The 22,398-nt window shown below is 51.4% G+C and overlaps 1 protein-coding gene across 1 annotated transcript; it reads right to left on the bottom strand.

Moving 5' to 3' along the window:
• Positions 1-1,873: 1,873 nt before the first annotated feature.
• Positions 1,874-21,978, bottom strand: LOC142076595 (uncharacterized). The gene is made up of 4 exons (XM_075138888.1): positions 21,963-21,978; positions 18,496-18,512; positions 6,782-8,105; positions 1,874-2,324 (listed from the first exon to the last, which is right to left on the bottom strand). Exons 1-3 carry the CDS (start codon positions 21,976-21,978, stop codon positions 7,161-7,163), a joined length of 978 nt encoding a protein of 325 aa, XP_074994989.1. The 3' UTR covers positions 1,874-2,324; positions 6,782-7,160.
• Between the last annotated feature and the right edge of the window lie 420 nt (positions 21,979-22,398).

Here is a 22,398-nt window from a genome sequence, read left to right as displayed (position 1 = left end):
ACACAACCAGAGCTCGAGGAACAAAACCAGAGCCCGAGGAACACAACCACAGCCCGAGGAACAAAAACAGAACCCGAGGAACAAATCCAGGGCGTGAAGAAGAAAACGAGAGCTCGAGGAAGAAATCCGGAGCCCGAGGAATAAAACCAGAGCCTGAGGAAGAAAACCAGAGCCCGAGGAAAAAAAACAGAGCTCAAGGAAAAAAACCAGAACCCGAGGAACAAAACGAGAGTCCGAGGAAGAAAACGAGAGCCCGAGGAACAAAACCAGTGCCCAAGGAACAAAACCAGAGCTCGAGAAACAAAACCAGAGCCCAAGGAACACAACCAGGGCCCGAGGAAAAAATCTAGGGCCTGAAGAAAAAAACGAGAGCTCGAGGAAGAAATCCAGAGCCCGAGCAACAAAACCAGAGCCTGAGGAAGAAAACCAGAGCCCAAAGAAGAAAACCAGAGCTCACGGAACAAAACCAGAACCCGAGGAACAAAACGAGAGTCCGAGGAAGAAAACGAGAGCCCGAGGAACAAAACCAGTGCCCAAGGAACAAAACCAGAGCTCGAGGAACAAAACCAGATCCTGAGGAAGAAAACCAGAGCCCGAGGAACAAAACCAGAACCCAAAGACAAAAAGGAGGACCTGAAGAACAACACGAGGGCCATAGGAAGAAAACCAGAGCCCGTGGAATAAAACCAGGGCCCGAGGAACCAAACCAGAAACCGAGGAACAAAACCAGAGCCCGAGGAACAAAACCAGAGCCCGAGGCAAAAAACCAGGGCGCGAGGAACCAAGCCAGAGCCCGAGGAACAAAACCAGAGCCCGAGGAACAAAACCAGAGCCTGAGGAAGAAAACAAGAGCCCGAGGAACAAAAATAGAGCCCGAGGAAAAAACCAGGACCCGAGGAACCAAGCCAGAGCCCGAGAAAGAAAACCATAGCCCAAGGAACAAAACCAGCCCTCGAGGAACAAAACCAGAGCTCGAGGAACAAAACCAGAGCCCGTGGAAATAAAGCAGAGCCCGAGGAACAAAACGAGAGCCCGAGGAATAAAACCAGGGCCTGAGGAATAAAACCAGAACATGAGGAACAAAACCAGAGCCCGTGAAAGAAAACCAGAGCCCCAGGAACAAAACCCGAGCTCGAAGAACAAAACTAGAGCTCAAGGAACAAAACCAGAGCCCAAGGAACACAACCAGAGCTCGAGGAACAAAACCAGAGCCCGAGGAACACAACCACAGCCCGAGGAACAAAAACAGAACCCGAGGAACAAATCCAGGGCGTGAAGAAGAAAACGAGAGCTCGAGGAAGAAATCCACAGCCCGAGCAACAAAACCAGAGCCCGAGGAATAAAACCAGAGCCCGAGGAAAAAAAACAGAGCTCAAGGAAAAAAACCAGAACCCGAGGAACAAAACGAGAGTCCGAGGAAGAAAACGAGAGCCCGAGGAACAAAACCAGTGCCCAAGGAACAAAACCAGAGCTCGAGAAACAAAACCAGAGCCCAAGGAACACAACCAGGGCCCGAGGAAAAAATCTAGGGCCTGAAGAAAAAAACGAGAGCTCGAGGAAGAAATCCAGAGCCCGAGCAACAAAACCAGAGCCTGAGGAAGAAAACCAGAGCCCAAAGAAGAAAACCAGAGCTCAAGGAACAAAACCAGAACCCGAGGAACAAAACGAGAGTCCGAGGAAGAAAACGAGAGCCCGAGGAACAAAACCAGTGCCCAAGGAACAAAACCAGAGCTCGAGGAACAAAACCAGATCCTGAGGAAGAAAACCAGAGCCCGAGGAACAAAACCAGAACCCAAGGACAAAAAGGAGGACCTGAAGAACAAAAAGAGGGCCATAGGAAGAAAACCAGAGCCCGTGGAATAAAACCAGGGCCCGAGGAACCAAACCAGAAACCGAGGAACAAAACCAGAGCCCGAGGAACAAAACCAGAGCCCGAGGCAAAAAACCAGGGCGCGAGGAACCAAGCCAGAGCCCGAGGAACAAAACCAGAGCCCGAGGAACAAAACCAGAGCCTGAGGAAGAAAACAAGAGCCCGAGGAACAAAAATAGAGCCCGAGGAAAAAACCAGGACCCGAGGAACCAAGCCAGAGCCCGAGAAAGAAAACCATAGCCCAAGGAACAAAACCAGCCCTCGAGGAACAAAACCAGAGCTCGAGGAACAAAACCAGAGCCCGTGGAAATAAAGCAGAGCCCGAGGAACAAAACGAGAGCCCGAGGAATAAAACCAGGGCCTGAGGAATAAAACCAGAACATGAGGAACAAAACCAGAGCCCGTGAAAGAAAACCAGAGCCGCAGGAACAAAACCAGAGCTCGAAGAACAAAACTAGAGCTCAAGGAACAAAACCAGAGCCCAAGGAACACAGCCAGAGCTCGAGGAACAAAACCAGAGCCCGAGGAACACAACCACAGCCCGAGGAACAAAAACAGAACCCGAGGAACAAATCCAGGGCGTGAAGAAGAAAACGAGAGCTCGAGGAAGAAATCCACAGCCCGAGCAACAAAACCAGAGCCTGAGGAAGAAAACCAGAGCCCGAGGAAAAAAAACAGAGCTCAAGGAAAAAAACGAGAGTCCGAGGAACAAAACGAGAGTCCGAAGAAGAAAACGAGAGCCCGAGGAACAAAACCAGTGCCCAAGGAACAAAACCAGAGCTCGAGAAACAAAACCAGAGCCCAAGGAACACAACCAGGGCCCGAGGAAAAAATCTAGGGCCTGAAGAAAAAAACGAGAGCTCGAGGAAGAAATCCAGAGCCCGAGCAACAAAACCAGAGCCTGAGGAAGAAAACCAGAGCCCAAAGAAGAAAACCAGAGCTCAAGGAACAAAACCAGAACCCGAGGAACAAAACGAGAGTCCGAGGAAGAAAACGAGAGCCCGAGGAACAAAACCAGTGCCCAAGGAACAAAACCAGAGCTCGAGGAACAAAACCAGATCCTGAGGAAGAAAACCAGAGCCCGTGGAACAAAACCAGAACCCAAGGACAAAAAGGAGGACCTGAAGAACAACACGAGGGCCATAGGAAGAAAACCAGAGCCCGTGGAATAAAACCAGGGCCCGAGGAACCAAACCAGAAACCGAGGAACAAAACCAGAGCCCGAGGAACAAAACCAGAGCCCGAGGCAAAAAACCAGGGCGCGAGGAACCAAGCCAGAGCCCGAGGAACAAAACCAGAGCCCGAGGAACAAAACCAGAGCCCGAGGAAGAAAACAAGAGCCCGAGGAACAAAAATAGAGCCCGAGGAAAAAACCAGGACCCGAGGAACCAAGCCAGAGCCCGAGAAAGAAAACCATAGCCCAAGGAACAAAACCAGCCCTCGAGGAACAAAACCAGAGCTCGAGGAACAAAACCAGAGCCCGTGGAAATAAAGCAGAGCCCGAGGAACAAAACGAGAGCCCGAGGAATAAAACCAGGGCCTGAGGAATAAAACCAGAACATGAGGAACAAAACCAGAGCCCGTGAAAGAAAACCAGAGCCCCAGGAACAAAACCAGAGCTCGAAGAACAAAACTAGAGCTCAAGGAACAAAACCAGAGCCCAAGGAACACAACCAGAGCTCGAGGAACAAAACCAGAGCTCGAGAAACACAACAACAGACGGAGGAACAAAAACAGAACCCGAGGAACAAATCCAGGGCGTGAAGAAGAAAACGAGAGCTCGAGGAAGAAATCCGGAGCCCGAGGAATAAAACCAGAGCCTGAGGAAGAAAACCAGAGCCCGAGGAAAAAAAACAGAGCTCAAGGAAAAAAAACAGAACCCGAGGAAGAAAACGAGAGCCCGAGGAACAAAACCAGTGCCCAAGGAACAAAACCAGAGCTCGAGAAACAAAACCAGAGCCCAAGGAACACAACCAGGGCCCGAGGAAAAAATCTAGGGCCTGAAGAAAAAAACGAGAGCTCGAGGAAGAAATCCACAGCCCGAGCAACAAAACCAGAGCCTGAGGAAGAAAACCAGAGCCCAAAGAAGAAAACCAGAGCTCACGGGACAAAACCAGAACCCGAGGAACAAAACGAGAGTCCGAGGAAGAAAACGAGAGCCTGAGGAAAAAAACCAGTGCCCAAGGAACAAAACCAGAGCTCGAGGAACAAAACCAGATCCTGAGGAAGAAAACCAGAGCCCGAGGAACAAAGCCAGAACCCAAGGACAAAAAGAGGGACCTGAAGAACAACACGAGGGCCATAGGAAGAAAACCAGAGCCCGTGGAATAAAACCAGGGCCCGAGGAACCAAACCAGAAACCGAGGAACAAAACCAGAGCCCGAGGAACAAAACCAGAGCCCGAGGCAAAAAACCAGGGCGCGAGGAACCAAGCCAGAGCCCGAGGAACAAAACCAGAGCCCGAGGAACAAAACCAGAGCCTGAGGAAGAAAACAAGAGCCCGAGGAACAAAAATAGAGCCCGAGGAAAAAACCAGGACCCGAGGAACCAAGCCAGAGCCCGAGAAAGAAAACCATAGCCCAAGGAACAAAACCAGCCCTCGAGGAACAAAACCAGAGCTCGAGGAACAAAACCAGAGCCCGTGGAAATAAAGCAGAGCCCGAGGAACAAAACGAGAGCCCGAGGAATAAAACCAGGGCCTGAGGAATAAAACCAGAACATGAGGAACAAAACCAGAGCCCGTGAAAGAAAACCAGAGCCCCAGGAACAAAACCCGAGCTCGAAGAACAAAACTAGAGCTCAAGGAACAAAACCAGAGCCCAAGGAACACAACCAGAGCTCGAGGAACAAAACCAGAGCCCGAGGAACACAACCACAGCCCGAGGAACAAAAACAGAACCCGAGGAACAAAAACAGAACCCGAGGAACAAATCCAGGGCGTGAAGAAGAAAACGAGAGCTCGAGGAAGAAATCCACAGCCCGAGCAACAAAACCAGAGCCCGAGGAATAAAACCAGAGCCCGAGGAAAAAAAACAGAGCTCAAGGAAAAAAACCAGAACCCGAGGAACAAAACGAGAGTCCGAGGAAGAAAACGAGAGCCCGAGGAACAAAACCAGTGCCCAAGGAACAAAACCAGAGCTCGAGAAACAAAACCAGAGCCCAAGGAACACAACCAGGGCCTGAGGAAAAAATCTAGGGCCTGAAGAAAAAAACGAGAGCTCGAGGAAGAAATCCAGAGCCCGAGCAACAAAACCAGAGCCTGAGGAAGAAAACCAGAGCCCAAAGAAGAAAACCAGAGCTCAAGGAACAAAACCAGAACCCGAGGAAGAAAACGAGAGTCCGAGGAAGAAAACGAGAGCCCGAGGAACAAAGCCAGTGCCCAAGGAACAAAACCAGAGCTCGAGGAACAAAACCAGATCCTGAGGAAGAAAACCAGAGCCCGAGGAACAAAACCAGAACCCAAGGACAAAAAGGAGGACCTGAAGAACAAAAAGAGGGCCATAGGAAGAAAACCAGAGCCCGTGGAATAAAACCAGGGCCCGAGGAACCAAACCAGAAACCGAGGAACAAAACCAGAGCCCGAGGAACAAAACCAGAGCCCGAGGCAAAAAACCAGGGCGCGAGGAACCAAGCCAGAGCCCGAGGAACAAAACCAGAGCCCGAGGAACAAAACCAGAGCCCGAGGAAGAAAACAAGAGCCCCAGGAACAAAAATAGAGCCCGAGGAAAAAACCAGGACCCGAGGAACCAAGCCAGAGCCCGAGAAAGAAAACCATAGCCCAAGGAACAAAACCAGCCCTCGAGGAACAAAACCAGAGCTCGAGGAACAAAACCAGAGCCCGTGGAAATAAAGCAGAGCCCGAGGAACAAAACGAGAGCCCGAGGAATAAAACCAGGGCCTGAGGAATAAAACCAGAACATGAGGAACAAAACCAGAGCCCGTGAAAGAAAACCAGAGCCCCAGGAACAAAACCAGAGCTCGAAGAACAAAACTAGAGCTCAAGGAACAAAACCAGAGCCCAAGGAACACAACCAGAGCTCGAGGAACAAAACCAGAGCTCGAGAAACACAACCACAGCCCGAGGAACAAAAACAGAACCCGAGGAACAAATCCAGGGCGTGAAGAAGAAAACAAGAGCTCGAGGAAGAAATCCGGAGCCCGAGGAATAAAACCAGAGCCTGAGGAAGAAAACCAGAGCCCGAGGAAAAAAAACAGAGCTCAAGGAACAAAACCAGAACCCGAGGAAGAAAACGAGAGTCCGAGGAAGAAAACGAGAGCCCGAGGAACAAAACCAGTGCCCAAGGAACAAAACCAGAGCTCGAGGAACAAAACCAGATCCTGAGGAAGAAAACCAGAGCCCGAGGAACAAAACCAGAACCCAAGGACAAAAAGGAGGACCTGAAGAACAAAAAGAGGGCCATAGGAAGAAAACCAGAGCCCGTGGAATAAAACCAGGGCCCGAGGAACCAAACCAGAAACCGAGGAACAAAACCAGAGCCCGAGGAACAAAACCAGAGCCCGAGGCAAAAAACCAGGGCGCGAGGAACCAAGCCAGAGCCCGAGGAACAAAACCAGAGCCCGAGGAACAAAACCAGAGCCTGAGGAAGAAAACAAGAGCCCGAGGAACAAAAATAGAGCCCGAGGAAAAAACCAGGACCCGAGGAACCAAGCCAGAGCCCGAGAAAGAAAACCATAGCCCAAGGAACAAAACCAGCCCTCGAGGAACAAAACCAGAGCTCGAGGAACAAAACCAGAGCCCGTGGAAATAAAGCAGAGCCCGAGGAACAAAACGAGAGCCCGAGGAATAAAACCAGGGCCTGAGGAATAAAACCAGAACATGAGGAACAAAACCAGAGCCCGTGAAAGAAAACCAGAGCCCCAGGAACAAAACCCGAGCTCGAAGAACAAAACTAGAGCTCAAGGAACAAAACCAGAGCCCAAGGAACACAACCAGAGCTCGAGGAACAAAACCAGAGCCCGAGGAACACAACCACAGCCCGAGGAACAAAAACAGAACCCGAGGAACAAATCCAGGGCGTGAAGAAGAAAACGAGAGCTCGAGGAAGAAATCCGGAGCCCGAGGAATAAAACCAGAGCCTGAGGAAGAAAACCAGAGCCCGAGGAAAAAAAACAGAGCTCAAGGAAAAAAACCAGAACCCGAGGAACAAAACGAGAGTCCGAGGAAGAAAACGAGAGCCCGAGGAACAAAACCAGTGCCCAAGGAACAAAACCAGAGCTCGAGAAACAAAACCAGAGCCCAAGGAACACAACCAGGGCCCGAGGAAAAAATCTAGGGCCTGAAGAAAAAAACGAGAGCTCGAGGAAGAAATCCAGAGCCCGAGCAACAAAACCAGAGCCTGAGGAAGAAAACCAGAGCCCAAAGAAGAAAACCAGAGCTCACGGAACAAAACCAGAACCCGAGGAACAAAACGAGAGTCCGAGGAAGAAAACGAGAGCCCGAGGAACAAAACCAGTGCCCAAGGAACAAAACCAGAGCTCGAGGAACAAAACCAGATCCTGAGGAAGAAAACCAGAGCCCGAGGAACAAAACCAGAACCCAAAGACAAAAAGGAGGACCTGAAGAACAACACGAGGGCCATAGGAAGAAAACCAGAGCCCGTGGAATAAAACCAGGGCCCGAGGAACCAAACCAGAAACCGAGGAACAAAACCAGAGCCCGAGGAACAAAACCAGAGCCCGAGGCAAAAAACCAGGGCGCGAGGAACCAAGCCAGAGCCCGAGGAACAAAACCAGAGCCCGAGGAACAAAACCAGAGCCTGAGGAAGAAAACAAGAGCCCGAGGAACAAAAATAGAGCCCGAGGAAAAAACCAGGACCCGAGGAACCAAGCCAGAGCCCGAGAAAGAAAACCATAGCCCAAGGAACAAAACCAGCCCTCGAGGAACAAAACCAGAGCTCGAGGAACAAAACCAGAGCCCGTGGAAATAAAGCAGAGCCCGAGGAACAAAACGAGAGCCCGAGGAATAAAACCAGGGCCTGAGGAATAAAACCAGAACATGAGGAACAAAACCAGAGCCCGTGAAAGAAAACCAGAGCCCCAGGAACAAAACCCGAGCTCGAAGAACAAAACTAGAGCTCAAGGAACAAAACCAGAGCCCAAGGAACACAACCAGAGCTCGAGGAACAAAACCAGAGCCCGAGGAACACAACCACAGCCCGAGGAACAAAAACAGAACCCGAGGAACAAATCCAGGGCGTGAAGAAGAAAACGAGAGCTCGAGGAAGAAATCCACAGCCCGAGCAACAAAACCAGAGCCCGAGGAATAAAACCAGAGCCCGAGGAAAAAAAACAGAGCTCAAGGAAAAAAACCAGAACCCGAGGAACAAAACGAGAGTCCGAGGAAGAAAACGAGAGCCCGAGGAACAAAACCAGTGCCCAAGGAACAAAACCAGAGCTCGAGAAACAAAACCAGAGCCCAAGGAACACAACCAGGGCCCGAGGAAAAAATCTAGGGCCTGAAGAAAAAAACGAGAGCTCGAGGAAGAAATCCAGAGCCCGAGCAACAAAACCAGAGCCTGAGGAAGAAAACCAGAGCCCAAAGAAGAAAACCAGAGCTCAAGGAACAAAACCAGAACCCGAGGAACAAAACGAGAGTCCGAGGAAGAAAACGAGAGCCCGAGGAACAAAACCAGTGCCCAAGGAACAAAACCAGAGCTCGAGGAACAAAACCAGATCCTGAGGAAGAAAACCAGAGCCCGAGGAACAAAACCAGAACCCAAGGACAAAAAGGAGGACCTGAAGAACAAAAAGAGGGCCATAGGAAGAAAACCAGAGCCCGTGGAATAAAACCAGGGCCCGAGGAACCAAACCAGAAACCGAGGAACAAAACCAGAGCCCGAGGAACAAAACCAGAGCCCGAGGCAAAAAACCAGGGCGCGAGGAACCAAGCCAGAGCCCGAGGAACAAAACCAGAGCCCGAGGAACAAAACCAGAGCCTGAGGAAGAAAACAAGAGCCCGAGGAACAAAAATAGAGCCCGAGGAAAAAACCAGGACCCGAGGAACCAAGCCAGAGCCCGAGAAAGAAAACCATAGCCCAAGGAACAAAACCAGCCCTCGAGGAACAAAACCAGAGCTCGAGGAACAAAACCAGAGCCCGTGGAAATAAAGCAGAGCCCGAGGAACAAAACGAGAGCCCGAGGAATAAAACCAGGGCCTGAGGAATAAAACCAGAACATGAGGAACAAAACCAGAGCCCGTGAAAGAAAACCAGAGCCGCAGGAACAAAACCAGAGCTCGAAGAACAAAACTAGAGCTCAAGGAACAAAACCAGAGCCCAAGGAACACAGCCAGAGCTCGAGGAACAAAACCAGAGCCCGAGGAACACAACCACAGCCCGAGGAACAAAAACAGAACCCGAGGAACAAATCCAGGGCGTGAAGAAGAAAACGAGAGCTCGAGGAAGAAATCCACAGCCCGAGCAACAAAACCAGAGCCTGAGGAAGAAAACCAGAGCCCGAGGAAAAAAAACAGAGCTCAAGGAAAAAAACCAGAACCCGAGGAACAAAACGAGAGTCCGAAGAAGAAAACGAGAGCCCGAGGAACAAAACCAGTGCCCAAGGAACAAAACCAGAGCTCGAGAAACAAAACCAGAGCCCAAGGAACACAACCAGGGCCCGAGGAAAAAATCTAGGGCCTGAAGAAAAAAACGAGAGCTCGAGGAAGAAATCCAGAGCCCGAGCAACAAAACCAGAGCCTGAGGAAGAAAACCAGAGCCCAAAGAAGAAAACCAGAGCTCAAGGAACAAAACCAGAACCCGAGGAACAAAACGAGAGTCCGAGGAAGAAAACGAGAGCCCGAGGAACAAAACCAGTGCCCAAGGAACAAAACCAGAGCTCGAGGAACAAAACCAGATCCTGAGGAAGAAAACCAGAGCCCGTGGAACAAAACCAGAACCCAAGGACAAAAAGGAGGACCTGAAGAACAACACGAGGGCCATAGGAAGAAAACCAGAGCCCGTGGAATAAAACCAGGGCCCGAGGAACCAAACCAGAAACCGAGGAACAAAACCAGAGCCCGAGGAACAAAACCAGAGCCCGAGGCAAAAAACCAGGGCGCGAGGAACCAAGCCAGAGCCCGAGGAACAAAACCAGAGCCCGAGGAACAAAACCAGAGCCCGAGGAAGAAAACAAGAGCCCGAGGAACAAAAATAGAGCCCGAGGAAAAAACCAGGACCCGAGGAACCAAGCCAGAGCCCGAGAAAGAAAACCATAGCCCAAGGAACAAAACCAGCCCTCGAGGAACAAAACCAGAGCTCGAGGAACAAAACCAGAGCCCGTGGAAATAAAGCAGAGCCCGAGGAACAAAACGAGAGCCCGAGGAATAAAACCAGGGCCTGAGGAATAAAACCAGAACATGAGGAACAAAACCAGAGCCCGTGAAAGAAAACCAGAGCCCCAGGAACAAAACCAGAGCTCGAAGAACAAAACTAGAGCTCAAGGAACAAAACCAGAGCCCAAGGAACACAACCAGAGCTCGAGGAACAAAACCAGAGCTCGAGAAACACAACAACAGACGGAGGAACAAAAACAGAACCCGAGGAACAAATCCAGGGCGTGAAGAAGAAAACGAGAGCTCGAGGAAGAAATCCGGAGCCCGAGGAATAAAACCAGAGCCTGAGGAAGAAAACCAGAGCCCGAGGAAAAAAAACAGAGCTCAAGGAAAAAAAACAGAACCCGAGGAAGAAAACGAGAGCCCGAGGAACAAAACCAGTGCCCAAGGAACAAAACCAGAGCTCGAGAAACAAAACCAGAGCCCAAGGAACACAACCAGGGCCCGAGGAAAAAATCTAGGGCCTGAAGAAAAAAACGAGAGCTCGAGGAAGAAATCCACAGCCCGAGCAACAAAACCAGAGCCTGAGGAAGAAAACCAGAGCCCAAAGAAGAAAACCAGAGCTCACGGGACAAAACCAGAACCCGAGGAACAAAACGAGAGTCCGAGGAAGAAAACGAGAGCCTGAGGAAAAAAACCAGTGCCCAAGGAACAAAACCAGAGCTCGAGGAACAAAACCAGATCCTGAGGAAGAAAACCAGAGCCCGAGGAACAAAGCCAGAACCCAAGGACAAAAAGAGGGACCTGAAGAACAACACGAGGGCCATAGGAAGAAAACCAGAGCCCGTGGAATAAAACCAGGGCCCGAGGAACCAAACCAGAAACCGAGGAACAAAACCAGAGCCCGAGGAACAAAACCAGAGCCCGAGGCAAAAAACCAGGGCGCGAGGAACCAAGCCAGAGCCCGAGGAACAAAACCAGAGCCCGAGGAACAAAACCAGAGCCTGAGGAAGAAAACAAGAGCCCGAGGAACAAAAATAGAGCCCGAGGAAAAAACCAGGACCCGAGGAACCAAGCCAGAGCCCGAGAAAGAAAACCATAGCCCAAGGAACAAAACCAGCCCTCGAGGAACAAAACCAGAGCTCGAGGAACAAAACCAGAGCCCGTGGAAATAAAGCAGAGCCCGAGGAACAAAACGAGAGCCCGAGGAATAAAACCAGGGCCTGAGGAATAAAACCAGAACATGAGGAACAAAACCAGAGCCCGTGAAAGAAAACCAGAGCCCCAGGAACAAAACCCGAGCTCGAAGAACAAAACTAGAGCTCAAGGAACAAAACCAGAGCCCAAGGAACACAACCAGAGCTCGAGGAACAAAACCAGAGCCCGAGGAACACAACCACAGCCCGAGGAACAAAAACAGAACCCGAGGAACAAAAACAGAACCCGAGGAACAAATCCAGGGCGTGAAGAAGAAAACGAGAGCTCGAGGAAGAAATCCACAGCCCGAGCAACAAAACCAGAGCCCGAGGAATAAAACCAGAGCCCGAGGAAAAAAAACAGAGCTCAAGGAAAAAAACCAGAACCCGAGGAACAAAACGAGAGTCCGAGGAAGAAAACGAGAGCCCGAGGAACAAAACCAGTGCCCAAGGAACAAAACCAGAGCTCGAGAAACAAAACCAGAGCCCAAGGAACACAACCAGGGCCTGAGGAAAAAATCTAGGGCCTGAAGAAAAAAACGAGAGCTCGAGGAAGAAATCCAGAGCCCGAGCAACAAAACCAGAGCCTGAGGAAGAAAACCAGAGCCCAAAGAAGAAAACCAGAGCTCAAGGAACAAAACCAGAACCCGAGGAAGAAAACGAGAGTCCGAGGAAGAAAACGAGAGCCCGAGGAACAAAGCCAGTGCCCAAGGAACAAAACCAGAGCTCGAGGAACAAAACCAGATCCTGAGGAAGAAAACCAGAGCCCGAGGAACAAAACCAGAACCCAAGGACAAAAAGGAGGACCTGAAGAACAAAAAGAGGGCCATAGGAAGAAAACCAGAGCCCGTGGAATAAAACCAGGGCCCGAGGAACCAAACCAGAAACCGAGGAACAAAACCAGAGCCCGAGGAACAAAACCAGAGCCCGAGGCAAAAAACCAGGGCGCGAGGAACCAAGCCAGAGCCCGAGGAACAAAACCAGAGCCCGAGGAACAAAACCAGAGCCCGAGGAAGAAAACAAGAGCCCCAGGAACAAAAATAGAGCCCGAGGAAAAAACCAGGACCCGAGGAACCAAGCCAGAGCCCGAGAAAGAAAACCATAGCCCAAGGAACAAAACCAGCCCTCGAGGAACAAAACCAGAGCTCGAGGAACAAAACCAGAGCCCGTGGAAATAAAGCAGAGCCCGAGGAACAAAACGAGAGCCCGAGGAATAAAACCAGGGCCTGAGGAATAAAACCAGAACATGAGGAACAAAACCAGAGCCCGTGAAAGAAAACCAGAGCCCCAGGAACAAAACCAGAGCTCGAAGAACAAAACTAGAGCTCAAGGAACAAAACCAGAGCCCAAGGAACACAACCAGAGCTCGAGGAACAAAACCAGAGCTCGAGAAACACAACCACAGCCCGAGGAACAAAAACAGAACCCGAGGAACAAATCCAGGGCGTGAAGAAGAAAACAAGAGCTCGAGGAAGAAATCCGGAGCCCGAGGAATAAAACCAGAGCCTGAGGAAGAAAACCAGAGCCCGAGGAAAAAAAACAGAGCTCAAGGAACAAAACCAGAACCCGAGGAAGAAAACGAGAGTCCGAGGAAGAAAACGAGAGCCCGAGGAACAAAACCAGTGCCCAAGGAACAAAACCAGAGCTCGAGGAACAAAACCAGATCCTGAGGAAGAAAACCAGAGCCCGAGGAACAAAACCAGAACCCAAGGACAAAAAGGAGGACCTGAAGAACAAAAAGAGGGCCATAGGAAGAAAACCAGAGCCCGTGGAATAAAACCAGGGCCCGAGGAACCAAACCAGAAACCGAGGAACAAAACCAGAGCCCGAGGAACAAAACCAGAGCCCGAGGCAAAAAACCAGGGCGCGAGGAACCAAGCCAGAGCCCGAGGAACAAAACCAGAGCCCGAGGAACAAAACCAGAGCCTGAGGAAGAAAACAAGAGCCCGAGGAACAAAAATAGAGCCCGAGGAAAAAAACAGGACCCGAGGAACCAAGCCAGAGCCCGAGAAAGAAAACCATAGCCCAAGGAACAAAACCAGCCCTCGAGGAACAAAACCAGAGCTCGAGGAACAAAACCAGAGCCCGTGGAAATAAAGCAGAGCCCGAGGAACAAAACGAGAGCCCGAGGAATAAAACCAGGGCCTGAGGAATAAAACCAGAACATGAGGAACAAAACCAGAGCCCGTGAAAGAAAACCAGAGCCCCAGGAACAAAACCCGAGCTCGAAGAACAAAACTAGAGCTCAAGGAACAAAACCAGAGCCCAAGGAACACAACCAGAGCTCGAGGAACAAAACCAGAGCCCGAGGAACACAACCACAGCCCGAGGAACAAAAACAGAACCCGAGGAACAAATCCAGGGCGTGAAGAAGAAAACGAGAGCTCGAGGAAGAAATCCGGAGCCCGAGGAATAAAACCAGAGCATGAGGAAGAAAACCAGAGCCCGAGGAAAAAAAACAGAGCTCAAGGAAAAAAACCAGAACCCGAGGAACAAAACGAGAGTCCGAGGAAGAAAACGAGAGCCCGAGGAACAAAACCAGTGCCCAAGGAACAAAACCAGAGCTCGAGAAACAAAACCAGAGCCCAAGGAACACAACCAGGGCCCGAGGAAAAAATCTAGGGCCTGAAGAAAAAAACGAGAGCTCGAGGAAGAAATCCACAGCCCGAGCAACAAAACCAGAGCCTGAGGAAGAAAACCAGAGCCCAAAGAAGAAAACCAGAGCTCACGGAACAAAACCAGAACCCGAGGAACAAAACGAGAGTCCGAGGAAGAAAACGAGAGCCCGAGGAACAAAACCAGTGCCCAAGGAACAAAACCAGAGCTCGAGGAACAAAACCAGATCCTGAGGAAGAAAACCAGAGCCCGAGGAACAAAACCAGAACCCAAAGACAAAAAGGAGGACCTGAAGAACAACACGAGGGCCATAGGAAGAAAACCAGAGCCCGTGGAATAAAACCAGGGCCCGAGGAACCAAACCAGAAACCGAGGAACAAAACCAGAGCCCGAGGAACAAAACCAGAGCCCGAGGCAAAAAACCAGGGCGCGAGGAACCAAGCCAGAGCCCGAGGAACAAAACCAGAGCCCGAGGAACAAAACCAGAGCCTGAGGAAGAAAACAAGAGCCCGAGGAACAAAAATAGAGCCCGAGGAAAAAACCAGGACCCGAGGAACCAAGCCAGAGCCCGAGAAAGAAAACCATAGCCCAAGGAACAAAACCAGCCCTCGAGGAACAAAACCAGAGCTCGAGGAACAAAACCAGAGCCCGAGGAACACAACCACAGCCCGAGGAACAAAAACAGAACCCGAGGAACAAATCCAGGGCGTGAAGAAGAAAACGAGAGCTCGAGGAAGAAATCCACAGCCCGAGCAACAAAACCAGAGCCCGAGGAATAAAACCAGAGCCCGAGGAAAAAAAACAGAGCTCAAGGAACAAAACCAGAACCCGAGGAACAAAACGAGAGTCCGAGGAAGAAAACGAGAGCCCGAGGAACAAAACCAGTGCCCAAGGAACAAAACCAGAGCTCGAGAAACAAAACCAGAGCCCAAGGAACACAACCAGGGCCCGAGGAAAAAATCTAGGGCCTGAAGAAAAAAACGAGAGCTCGAGGAAGAAATCCAGAGCCCGAGCAACAAAACCAGAGCCTGAGGAAGAAAACCAGAGCCCAAAGAAGAAAACCAGAGCTCAAGGAACAAAACCAGAACCCGAGGAACAAAACGAGAGTCCGAGGAAGAAAACGAGAGCCCGAGGAACAAAACCAGTGCCCAAGGAACAAAACCAGAGCTCGAGGAACAAAACCAGATCCTGAGGAAGAAAACCAGAGCCCGAGGAACAAAACCAGAACCCAAGGACAAAAAGGAGGACCTGAAGAACAAAAAGAGGGCCATAGGAAGAAAACCAGAGCCCGTGGAATAAAACCAGGGCCCGAGGAACCAAACCAGAAACCGAGGAACAAAACCAGAGCCCGAGGAACAAAACCAGAGCCCGAGGCAAAAAACCAGGGCGCGAGGAACCAAGCCAGAGCCCGAGGAACAAAACCAGAGCCCGAGGAACAAAACCAGAGCCCGAGGAAGAAAACAAGAGCCCGAGAAACAAAAATAGAGCCCGAGGAAAAAACCAGGACCCGAGGAACCAAGCCAGAGCCCGAGAAAGAAAACCATAGCCCAAGGAACAAAACCAGCCCTCGAGGAACAAAACCAGAGCTCGAGGAACAAAACCAGAGCCCGTGGAAATAAAGCAGAGCCCGAGGAACAAAACGAGAGCCCGAGGAATAAAACCAGGGCCTGAGGAATAAAACCAGAACATGAGGAACAAAACCAGAGCCCGTGAAAGAAAACCAGAGCCGCAGGAACAAAACCAGAGCTCGAAGAACAAAACTAGAGCTCAAGGAACAAAACCAGAGCCCAAGGAACACAACCAGAGCTCGAGGAACAAAACCAGAGCCCGAGGAACACAACCACAGCCCGAGGAACAAAAACAGAACCCGAGGAACAAATCCAGGGCGTGAAGAAGAAAACGAGAGCTCGAGGAAGAAATCCGGAGCCCGAGGAATAAAACCAGAGCCTGAGGAAGAAAACCAGAGCCCGAGGAAAAAAAACAGAGCTCAAGGAACAAAACCAGAACCCGAGGAACAAAACGAGAGTCCGAGGAAGAAAACGAGAGCCCGAGGAACAAAACCAGTGCCCAAGGAACAAAACCAGAGCTCGAGGAACAAAACCAGATCCTGAGGAAGAAAACCAGAGCCCGAGGAACAAAACCAGAACCCAAGGACAAAAAGGAGGACCTGAAGAACAAAAAGAGGGCCATAGGAAGAAAACCAGAGCCCGTGGAATAAAACCAGGGCCCGAGGAACCAAACCAGAGCCCGAGGAACAAAACCAGAGCCCGAGGAACAAAACCAGAGCCCGAGGCAAAAAACCAGGGCGCGAGGAACCAAGCCAGAGCCCGAGGAACAAAACCAGAGCCCGAGGAACAAAACCAGAGCCTCAGGAAGAAAACAAGAGCCCGAGGAACAAAAATAGAGCCCGAGGAAAAAACCAGGACCCGAGGAACCAAGCCAGAGCCCGAGAAAGAAAACCAGAGCCCAAGGAACAAAACCAGCCCTCGAGGAACAAAACCAGAGCCCGTGGAAATAAAGCAGAGCCCGAGGAACAAAACGAGAGCCCGAGGAATAAAACCAGGGCCTGAGGAATAAAACCAGAACATGAGGAACAAAACCAGAGCCCGTGAAAGAAAACCAGAGCCCCAGGAACAAAACCAGAGCTCGAAGAACAAAACTAGAGCTCAAGGAACAAAACCAGAGCCCAAGGAACACAACCAGAGCTCGAGGAACAAAACCAGAGCCCGAGGAACACAACCACAGCCCGAGGAACAAAAACAGAACCCGAGGAACAAATCCAGGGCGTGAAGAAGAAAACGAGAGCTCGAGGAAGAAATCCGGAGCCCGAGGAATAAAACCAGAGCCTGAGGAAGAAAACCAGAGCCCGAGGAAAAAAAACAGAGCTCAAGGAACAAAACCAGAACCCGAGGAACAAAACGAGAGTCCGAGGAAGAAAACGAGAGCCCGAGGAACAAAACCAGTGCCCAAGGAACAAAACCAGAGCTCGAGGAACAAAACCAGATCCTGAGGAAGAAAACCAGAGCCCGAGGAAGAAAACCAGAACCCAAGGACAAAAAGGAGGACCTGAAGAACAAAAAGAGGGCCATAGGAAGAAAACCAGAGCCCGTGGAATAAAACCAGGGCCCGAGGAACCAAACCAGAGCCCGAGGAACAAAACCAGAGCCCGAGGAACAAAACCAGAGCCCGAGGAACACAACCACAGCCCGAGGAACAAAAACAGAACCCGAGGAACAAATCCAGGGCGTGAAGAAGAAAACGAGAGCTCGAGGAAGAAATCCGGAGCCCGAGGAATAAAACCAGAGTCTGAGGAAGAAAACCAGATGTGGGTAGTTAGGATCAGGCGGCCGGAAGATATCGCGCTGTACGGAAAGGTAGGACCCCCTCCCCTAATAGCCAGTAGCATTTAGGTGTGAAGTAAGCAGGCGGAAATGACGTCGTAAACCCAAGGTATATAACACCGTGTCATCCACCAATAAACGCCATTTGCCGTCCACCACATTGGTGTCTGCGAGTTGATGGCCCGAGCGCCCCGGGGAGGGGGGTCGCCGTGCCGTTCCTGAACCAGGTCGCCACGCCGTACGAAGGCGACAAGTGGTGCCGAAACCCGGGAAAGCCCACCTGGAATCGGGTGAACAGTGGCCGGAGCGGCAGGACCAGCCCGGCGGGGAGGACGCTCCCGGACCAACAAGGAGGATGGAAGCTCTTGTGAAGGTCGTATCGCAAATACATAAGCAGTTGGGTATTGATTGTAGGCCCAAAGATTTTACCCTCGCCGTTGCGAGGCTTTTACACATTGGGACCATTGACCAGCCGGTCGATATCCTTCACCCTGAAGTGTGGGATAAATGTACTAAAGCGTTAGCCGAGGAGACGATGTCCTCGGGTTGTGGGAAAACCCTTAAGTCGTGGGGGAAAGTCGTACAGGCTCTGCAGAAGGCAATACAAGAACAGGAGACTTGGAGGGCGGCAAAGAACTGTTTGCTAGCCATCCCGAAATTGGGAGTCGGGGCAGCCACGCAGACTTTGCACCCCTTAGATGGTGATGATTCTGCCGAGCCTAAAGATCTGAAAGAGGGCGCCATGTCCCCTCAATCCCTGAACCCTGACCCGCTTACGGAGGCGCAAGAGAGAGCTAAATCCTTCTGGGGAGGGCTGGCTGAGGAAGCCAGGGGCGTTACGAAAAGGATGGAGTCTGAGGAAGCCCGGGCTAAACCACCACCCTATACGCCCCAAGATGGCGCCGAGCACAAAGGGGATGGGCGGGCCGAAGATGCCCGCGGCGGGAACTGGGAGGAGGCGCTAGCATTAACAAGCGCACATGAACAAAAAGGGGAGGAGAACGAGAAGAAGAAAGGCGGCGGGAGTGGCCAGGAGGAGGAGGGGAGCGTGAGCGAAGGGCGGAAAGCCAATCAGAGCGACCATCTGAAAAAATGCCCTCAGAGGGCAGACACCCCCCGAGCAAAGGGTGGGGTGAACCAGCAAGGAGGGGCTGGCCAAGAGGGAGGGAATGGCTCGCCCACAGGAGAAGTGGGCGGGGCTGGAGCCCGACAAAAAGGTATCAGAAACCGGAAGCAGCCGGTCAGTCAAGTTCCGGCTCCGGATCAGACACTAGCTGGGACGAGTGGCTCGTGACTGATCCAAGCTCAGAGGAGGAGGAAATGGGAGTACACACAGTCAAAAGCCAAAACACTTTCATCCAAAATAAAAACAAAAACCTCCCCCTCACCGACTGGAGGAAAATAAAGACTGTGTGTGCCGAGTGGGTTCCATCAGCCAGGCTAGCGTTCCCGGTCCGAGTGACGGACGGGGGACAGAGGGTTTACTCGCCAGTAAACCCTAAAGATATACAAGCGATCGTTAAGTCGATTGCAGATAAAGGCCTTAATTCTGCCATGGTCTCCACCCTCATAGATGGTGTCTTTGGGGGAGACGATATGCTCCCGTTCGATATAAAACAAACTTGTAGATTGATTTTTGATGGGGCAGGGATGATCGTTTTTAAACAAGAATGGGAGGACAACTGTGCGAGACAATTAGCCCAAGTGGCCGGGGCGGATCACCCGCTGCATGGTTCCAGCCTGCAGCGCCTGATGGGTACAGACCCCACCATGATTACCCCCCAGGCGCAGGCCCAGGGCCTGCGGGCCCATGAAATTATGACAACTACCCGCGCGGCTAGAGAAGCCATTCGCACCGCTTCTAAAGTTATTGCCAAGCCGTCGCCGTGGTCCACAATTAAGCAAAATGAAAGCCAGAGCTTTACGCAGTTTGTGGATCGCCTTCAGGCAGCGGTCGACTCCTCGTCCCTGCCCGCGGAGGCGAAAGGCCCGGTTGTTGCAGATTGCTTACGTCAGCAGTGTAATTCGGCAACCAAAGAGATCCTACGATCACTGCCAGTGGGGTCAAATATCGCAGACATGATCAAGCATGTCACAAAGGAAGAGCACTTAGCCCCAATTCAGGTAGCTGTTCGCACTGCGATAGCTAATGTGATGACATGTTTTAATTGTGGTCAGGTGGGCCACGTGGCGGCAAACTGCCCTCGGTTGGGGAACCTGCCCACAGCGCTCCCCCCGCGCCAAAATCGACCGAGAGGACCGTGTTGGGCCTGTGGAAAGAAAGGGCATTTCGCCAAAGACTGCAGATCTAAAAAGCAGGGAAACGGGAAGGGGAGAGGGCACTCGGGCCGCGCACAGCCCTCTCCCACTTGGGACATAATGCGGCCCAGTTATGCCAACCCCGGATGGGGCACAACACCCCCGAACCCGCTGCCCCCTCGAGACACGACCAACTTTATGGCTCAACCGACGATCCATCCGAACCAGTCCCTACCTCAAGGGCAGCAACAACCATCTCCTGGGGGCGAGACCCCAGGGTGGCCCTGGCTGTAAAATGCGATAGCCCGCCAGTAGTGTGGGGCATCTGTTCCCTCTATAATACCCTAGATGACACCACCATTAGTGTCCCCTTTTTGATTGACACCGGAGCAGATGTTACAGTTATTCCCGAGACAAACTGGCCCCCGCATTGGAAATTAGAAAACGCCCCCATGGTGGGTGGAGTCGGGGGGTTAACCCGGGCTCGGAAAAGTGCTCAACTAACAGCAATCACGCTTCACACTGAAAAAGGGCCGGAGAAAACCATTACCCTCTTCCCATATGTTATGTCAGGAGTCCCACCCCTGCTGGGAAGGGACGCTCTAGCCCTTTTGAAAGCCAAGGTGACAAATTTATTGTGAGGGCCACTGCCGCACACCCACTTCCACCTATTAAACTGACGTGGAAATCGTCCGACCCAGTGTGGGTCGAGCAGTGGCCCCTGTCAAAGCCTCGAATGGACGCTCTTCTAGTCGACCGCGAGTTACAGCGAGGTCATATAGAGCCTTCCACTAGCCCATGGAACACCCCAGTTTTTGTAATACCCAAACGAACTGGCGAGGGGTTTCGTCTCCTCCATGACCTGCGCGAAGTAAACAAGAAAATTCAACCAATGGGTCCCGTCCAAACACTGCTGCCCATGAACTCTATGATACCAGAAGGACAACCGTGTGCCGTCCTTGATATTAAAGATTGTTTCTTTTCAATACCACTGCATGAGGAGGATAAAGAGCGGTTTGCTTTTTCTGTAGTGTTCCCAAACAGCTCACGCCCTAACCTACGTTTCCAGTGGAAAGTGCTGCCTCAAGGAATGATCAACTCGCCTACTATCTGCCAAATTATAGTGGACCGCGCAGTAGCACCGGTTCGGCACAATGATCCAACTGCGACTATCATTCAATACATGGATGATATTCTAATCGCCGCGCCGACAGAGAATCAGGTGAACCAGCTAGTAACAGCGGTTTCGGAAACTTTAAAAACGAACGGGTTCGAAATCGCAGGCGCGAAAGTTAAAAGGGGACCATGTGTAACTTTCCTGGGGGTGGGGATCACCAGTTCTTACGTAACCCCCCCCAAAATAAAAATCTGTCGGAACATCAAAACACTCCATGATATGCAGCAATTGGTGGGATCCTTGCAGTGGCTCCGTAACATTGTCCTGATCCCTCCTGAAATCATGGCCCCCCTATACGATCTCCTGAAAGGAAAAAACCCCTGGGACCAAAAAGCTCTGACGACGGAAGCAATGAACTCTCTCGACTTTATCGACCAACAGGTATCGTCGAGCACGCTCGCCAGGTGGAACCCAGGTGTACCGCTTGATCTGTATGTACATTTCACGGAGGGCGGGGGAGTAGGGGCATTAGCTCAGGGGCCCCCTGAAAAGGCTCGACCAATACAATGGGTAGTCCTGGGAAAACCGTCACGTGCATTCTCTCCAGGAGTCGAGTGCCTTGGTAATCTCATCATGAAAGGCAGAAAACTCGCCCTAAGACACCTAGGCATCGAACCCGCCAAGATATACCTACCCTTCCGCAAGCAGCTCCCAAAGCAATCAGTAGCGATGTCAGAGTATCTAGCTATAGCTCTTGTTGGGTTTGGCGGAGAAGTCCGGTATGCTACAAAGCCCCCCTGGACTCAAATGCTAGCAATTGTCGACATCGACCTCCCACAGAAGATCATGGACCGACCCCAACAGGGACCAACGGTCTTTACAGATGCATCCTCAACAACCTCAACCGCGGCGGCAGTATGGCAATCTGGAGAAAAATGGCACTGCATTAAAATGACCGACTGTGCGCTTTCAGCCCAGCAGCTAGAAGCGATGGCCGTAGTGCTGGCGTGTGGACTATTCCCAGAGGAACATCTCAATATCGTGACCGATTCGATGTTCGTGGCCAAACTTTGCTTGGCCATGGCGGGGCCCGGCGTGTCAACATCCACAACAGCCCTGATGCTGGAAGAAGCACTTTTTTCTCGAAAGGGCACCATATCGGTCATCCACGTTAACAGCCACGACCCAATCAAAGGGTTTTTCCAAACCGGTAATGACAAAGCAGACGCCGCAGCGAAAGGGTTGTGGACGCTAAGGAACACCCATCAGCTACACGAGTCCCTCCACATCGGAGCTAAAGCGCTAGCGAAGAGATGCGGAATCTCGGTCACTGACGCAAAACATGTAGTAGCCACATGTCCCCACTGTCAGAAAACACCACTGTGGTCCAGTGGAGTCAACCCCAGAGGTCTCAAAGCCTCCGAATTGTGGCAAACAGACTTCACGCTCTGTCACTTGCTAAAACCCCGAGCGTGGCTAGCAGTAACTGTAGATACATATAGCGGAATGATCGTAGCCACACAACACCTTAGAACCAACTCCAAAGCAACCATCCAACATTGGTTAACGGTTATGGCGTGGCTTGGCATTCCTAAGCAGATCAAAACAGACAACGGTCCGAATTTTGTCTCCAAATCAGTTCAGGCATTTGCTTTGAAATGGGGTATTACCCTGACACACGGCATTCCGTATAATAGCACGGGACAGGC

Source organism: Calonectris borealis, unplaced genomic scaffold (genome assembly GCF_964195595.1).
Source record: "Calonectris borealis unplaced genomic scaffold, bCalBor7.hap1.2 HAP1_SCAFFOLD_68, whole genome shotgun sequence".
Classification (NCBI taxonomy): domain Eukaryota; kingdom Metazoa; phylum Chordata; class Aves; order Procellariiformes; family Procellariidae; genus Calonectris; species Calonectris borealis.
The sequence above is the reverse complement of the archived record's forward strand: the minus strand, read 5'-3'. Positions and strand labels throughout refer to the sequence as shown.